Raw genomic sequence first — 6,070 nt, forward strand, 5'->3', positions numbered from 1 at the left:
GTTGATTTTCTTTTCTAATTTGCCTTTTACAAATAAGTTATTAGCAGGCTTCTTGGATGTATTCAATTCAAGTTCCCTAGCTTTAATTCCAAATATGACTAAATCTAGACTAGGTACAATTCCAGTATATTGAAGAGCATGCTTGACTACATTATATTCTTCTGGCAATGAGTTTAAAAGAATCATAGCCTCATTGGTATCACCCAGGGCTTGATCTGTTCCTCTTAATAATAGAGTAAGCTTGGTGAACTCATCTATGTTTTCATCCATAGATTTAGAAACATTCATTTTAAAATTGAATAACATTCCCTTTAAATAAACTAAATTAGGAGCAGATAAAACAGAATATAATTATTCCAATTTGTTCCACAGTTCAATAGGGGAATTTATGTCATCAACTTTACAAATAACACTATCACCAAGGTGTAAGAAAATAAGATTAAAAGCTTCTTCTCTTACCTCATCAGTTCTAGCCAACTGATCTGCTGACCACTTTCTGTCGTCAGGCTCAAGTGCAATAAGCACTTTGTGATGAGAGAGCAGGACTCTCATCTTCTTTTTCCAACTACCGAAGTCATTTTTCCCGTCAAATGTACCGATATCATATCGGGTTGATGTCATCTTCGCTTTGCACGAAGGAACCCTAAAACCCTAGACGTTGACAGAGACTCACACAGCAAACCCTTGACTGATAGAGACTCACAGCAAACCCTAGAGCCTTAGACCAACACAAGTAAAAGAAAAATATGACTCGGAAGATGAAATAGCACAAGCTCCGAAAACCCTAATGGCGAATACCAGAGAAATGGCTCTGATACCACTGTTACAAAAAGATAAGCCTCGACCAAACACTCAAAGCGGAAGACACATAATTGAAATACTGTAAGCATGCAGATAATCAAGAATAAATCAAACACACAAACACCAAAGATTTACCGTGGTTCACCCGATAGTGAGGGCTACATCCACGTTGAGCTCTGGCAAAGAAAGCTCACTCCACTATCAGATCAAAACGATTACAACCTCGGTTTACACAGATTAACTCTCAACCCTCACTGTACAAAACGATTCTCACCTTTTAAATCGGCCCCATAACCACAGAAACTAAAGGTCAGAGGCCAAACCCTAGAGAGAAAACATACATAAACTATACAGAGAGAGAGAAGTAAATACAGAGAATAAACAGATCAAACCAAGCAAGAGGAGGGTAATCGGAGGCTGTGCGCACTGCTGATCTCGAGGCCACTGTAGAAGATATATAGAAGGATGCAACGGTGGTGATCGGGATGAATAAAGGCACAGCAGAACATCAACGATCGGGCACGCAGCAGGCAAGGCGACAATGAAGTACGCCAAGCAAAACGGCACAGCTGGTTGCCGTTTCAGCCATCCACTCAGAGGCCCAAAACGCTACTGTTTTGGGCGGCTCTGAGGGTTGTTGAAAAGACCCTCCAGCCCCTATGCCAAACGCAACGTTTTGAAGCTTCATCAAAGTACAACAATCCCAGCACGTTGTAGAGTTTGCCATTTGAATTTGTTGCAATTTGCAAGCTAGGATTTGGGGCATGGGATTGAATTTGCTTTGTTTTCTGCTAAGAGTTCACAATTGGAAATTGCTGAATAGAATCATTTGCATATGATATTCATAGTCTTAAAAAACAGCATACGACAGTGTCCTTGAAGGAGGCTTGTGGAGGATTTTAGAAAAAAAAAAGAAGAGGAGTTTGGATTGCTTATATACAAGTTATATATATATAATTAGATAAAAGCTTATATACTAGTTAATAGAAGACGTGCTACCAAGTAAAAACATGTGTTATGACTTAAAAAGGAGATACTGGGCTTTTTAATTACGATTGGATTGTATCAAGGATTATCACTTAGCCTTTATCTCTTTTCCCTTGTAAAGAATAAACTTATAAAGTACATCCAAGAAGAGGTACCTTGGAGTATATTATTTATAGACGCTATTGTTTGGTTGACGGTACAACAGAAGGTGTAACTATTAAGCTTGAAATGTGGAGGAGCATCTTAGAATCTAAAGGTGTCAATGATGTCATGGTGAGGTTTGAAATTGAAGTTATTCCTAAAAATGATTAGTTTAAATATTTTGGACTAATTGTTTAGAAAGGATGGGAGATTATTGATAATGTTACCTAGAATTAAGATAGGATGGTTAAAGTTAATAAATGGGCCTAAAATATTTTGTGATCATAAAATTGTTCTAATGCTAAAATGAAAATTTTATGAATGGCTATAAGATCGTCTTCGTTGTCTATCTTAAAATGTTGGACAATTAACTACCAACATATACAAAATGAACATAATTGAAATGCTGATGTTAAAGTGGATGTCTGACCAAACTATAAATGAAATTATACGCCGTAAGATTAGAGATACCTATTGAAGAGAAGATGTGTAAGATGCAATTGAAATAGCTTGAACATGTAAGGAGAAGATCAATAAATGCACCTATGAGGTGAATGGATGAAATGGACATAGTTTGTAGCAGAAAAGGTTGAGGAAGCTTAAAGAAAACTTGGTAAGAAACCCTTAAACATAACATAGAGTGTAATGGTCTTACATAAAATATGGCTATGGATAGAGATGGTTGTAAGGGTAGAATCCTTGTAGCTGACTTGTCCTGGTAGAATTAAGGTTTGGGACTACTATTGTATTCGTTTCTCATTTAGATGCCCCAAGGAAAGTCTTGCTCAAACTTATGTTATCTGCAGCCACTGTAACATTTGATGCACTCAATCAATGGGCATTCCTAGTACACAACTTCCCACACTTGGTCAATAGGCATTCTTGGTACACAAGTCTTCCCACTTTGGCAGAGGTGTTTTACTATGCTGTAATAAAACCAGGTTATGTAGCCTGGACGGTCTGCCCATAATGGGCTCCAGATCCAGCTCCAAATCTTATCCAGACCCGGTCCAGATCCAAAACTGGATCTGCAACTGCTGTGTGCAGTTGCAGGGGGAACAACTGCAATCAGCAGTTGAACCCCACTTCCTCCATTCTTGGTGGAAGTGGGCAGATGGGAGGGGCATGCTTGTGCATGCTGGTATGTATATTGATGGTATATGCAATAGTTAGGGCTGCTGAAAAACTGGTGCTGGAAAATTTACAGAAAACTGAGAGAAACATTGCAGTGCTCGTGTGTTCCAATTTGTGTAAAGGAACAAAAACTCTCTGTGTGAGGCTTTTAGGCTGTGGAAAAACAAATGATTGCCATTTTGTGATTTTGTTTTTGGTACGAGTAACTCAACCTGATCCGACCCAATTCTCCTGTGCCAAATCAGGTAAGTCCAGTTTCAATTTTTATACATCATTTGGTTTCAGATTTTCTATAACATATGCAATCTTAGCTTTGCTTTGCAAAGAGGCTATTTATCTCCATATTTGAGATAAATCATGTGTATATTAACTATTAAACTTGCAATTGGATGGTTAACATATGAGTTGTTATCCCAATGACTTGTATGGTTGATATTTCGCATCCCTTTCCTGGCTTTATGTTGACAGCTGAGCAGTTCACATGCATAATCATTTGAATGCTTGATCCTTGACTTTCAAAAATGCCTTAAATTTGCCTCTATTTTTTTCCTTTTTTGTCCCTTACTGGAAGAAAGGAGTCTGAGAATAATGAGCTTTGCCCACACTTTTGACTTGGGGGACCTGGTTGGTTGCTGGATTCACATTCTTTGATATAAGAGGAATAGATGGGAACTTATTTGATTAATGACGTCCTTTGCCTTGCCATGTAGTATTTTACTTCAGGTCATGTAGATTTTTTCCCCCCTTCTTTCTAATCCAACTGGTTTGTGGTGAATATTTTAGCCTAGAACAGATGCGACTAATTAATGATTTGATTATTGTTACAACTAACTAATAGACGATTACTTGCTTTATACATAAGCTTTGTTAAATAGTTGTGGTTTAACTGGGCCATTTATTTGTCCAGGCTTATTTACATCATAAATGCTGCATCTTTAGTTAGACTAACAGGCTCCCAAAATCTGTTTCTCGTGAAGGTTGATCGGCATCCTCAGTTCAGGTGCTCCAGGTGCCTGTTTGTGGTGAGAACCGATGGTGTATGGATAGATTTCTCCTACCAGAAGTGTCTTCGAGCATATATTCGACACAAATATCCACCTCATGCAGAGAGATTCATTAAAGAACATTTTAAACGTGGGAGCGGTTGATATCTCTTCAAGGTCATATCAGGTCGGTGCTTGATTTCAAACCTGGGGAAGCTTTGTTGATTCAATGGTTCTGAGGCAAGTACCTTCAACCATCTTTGGATTTTGCCCTAGGCATTGCCCCCCGCCCCCCCCCCCCCCCCCCCCCCCCCCCACACACACACACCCTTTCGTTACCAATTGTCAATGTAGCAGATAATATAGTTGACCAACTTCATGTTTATTAACTCAAGTGGGTAAGGATTATGATTGAAGTGGAACATTTCTTGGCCCTTATACTGTGTGCATTATAATTGAAAGGCAATACATAATCTTATCTTAAGATTGCTGTTTTATGATTAAAAGGTTATGAGTTCGAGTTGTAGGAACCATTCCTTTGCAAAGAGTAAAACGGCATTCAAGAATGATCTTTCCTCGACGAATGATGATACAGATTCCTAAGAGGGAGAGTGAATGCATGGGACGAGAAGCTAAAAAGTCTCTTCTGCTCATACATGTGTTCTCCCTCTTCGAAATTAAAATCAATATTCTTCCTTAATCCTACCAGGGGAGAGGGGAGGAGGGGAGAAGGGAGAGTCTTATCCATTTGGGGGCACTTTTTTTAGGAAAAAGAAAAAGGAAACGTGCATTGAGATATGTTTTTGCAAGACCAAAGAAAAGAAGCCACGCAATGGGAGAGTAGTAGTGGTTGAAGTTGAAAGACTTGAAGCATTTGGGGGAAGTCAAAAAGGTTGGAGAAGTGCATGTTCTTTGGCTGATGATTGGCTTTGATTAGTCAAAGCGGTGGAGAAGTATGAATGGCCGACAATGGAACATCCGCTGTTGGATGATTAAGACAAACATTGAACAAAATTTCCATTCTTTAGTTACATGTGCAGCAGTCACATGTTGGTGATTTTTGCTAGTCTCGTGCTTGTGAAAGCTGACCTTATCAATGGCAAACTAAACCAACCACCCCCCCCATTGGCTGGGCCGCCTCCTATTTTTAGTAACATCATTCATTCTCTCATTTGAGTATTGTGAGCTTTATTTGCTCTCCATTAGGTCCCAAGTAATGTAGTTTTATCCACACACAAAAAATAGAAGGATTATTCAAATAATAATGAGGCTTGACAAGATTCTAAGTTCAGAACTTCAAGCTCTTAACGTTATATGTTAAGATTGAACTGTTAAGCCACCACATAGCCGATGTGCTCTCAATTTTGGTGCATATTGCATGATCTTCTCGTAGTAGTTCCAAATGAAAATATTACACCCTTCGTATATAGATCGAAATTGATTTGAAAAATATGAGACCATGAGTTCCTTTGTGCTGTTATTTACAATTGTTTCACACGTGTCCAAAAAATTAAATTTCATCTTATTTAATTAGAATATCATATTTATGAAGCAAAAAAATAATATGATGTCATATTTGGTTTATGTTAGGAGTATTGAAGATTATTTATTATTCCTAATATTGGTTTAGTTTGTAATCCTATTTCATAGTCAGTTATTAATTGTTGTTAGGCAAGGAAACCTTACCCTTGATGAACAAGGAAACTAGTTCATAAATAAGATGTTTGGCTTGTTATTCAAGAAAAACAAATCACTTGTGAGAGATCAATGAAAGATTAGAATTGGGTGTAATTGAGACTTGGATTTAGAAAGAGAATATTGAATTTTGTAGTTGTAAATTTTTTTATATAGTGATATATTTTCTCTGTTGTCTTGACGACTGTGATTTTTTCTTTTTTGAATTTTTCACATAAAAATTCCTTGTATCTGAGTGTGATTGGATCATCTTGTGTTTTCTCTCATCTTATTTCTTTCTTCAACAGTTTATGTTCTACAGTTTATGTTCTAATTCAATCTAAAAATGT

At 37.6% G+C, this 6,070-nt stretch overlaps 1 protein-coding gene across 1 annotated transcript in view; it reads left to right on the top strand.

Annotated features, from left to right (window-relative positions):
• The window catches only part of LOC127808297 (protein DCL homolog, chloroplastic), a 37,589-nt gene extending 33,059 nt beyond the window's left edge, over positions 1-4,530 (top strand). Inside the window, exon 3 of the mRNA XM_052346778.1 lies at positions 4,041-4,530. Within this exon, the coding sequence (XP_052202738.1) occupies positions 4,041-4,211 (171 nt within the window). The 3' untranslated portion in view covers positions 4,212-4,530. The remainder of the gene's footprint in view (positions 1-4,040) is intronic.
• Positions 4,531-6,070: the final 1,540 nt, after the last annotated feature.

Source organism: Diospyros lotus, chromosome 8 (assembly GCF_014633365.1).
Source record: "Diospyros lotus cultivar Yz01 chromosome 8, ASM1463336v1, whole genome shotgun sequence".
Lineage (NCBI taxonomy): Eukaryota > Viridiplantae > Streptophyta > Magnoliopsida > Ericales > Ebenaceae > Diospyros > Diospyros lotus.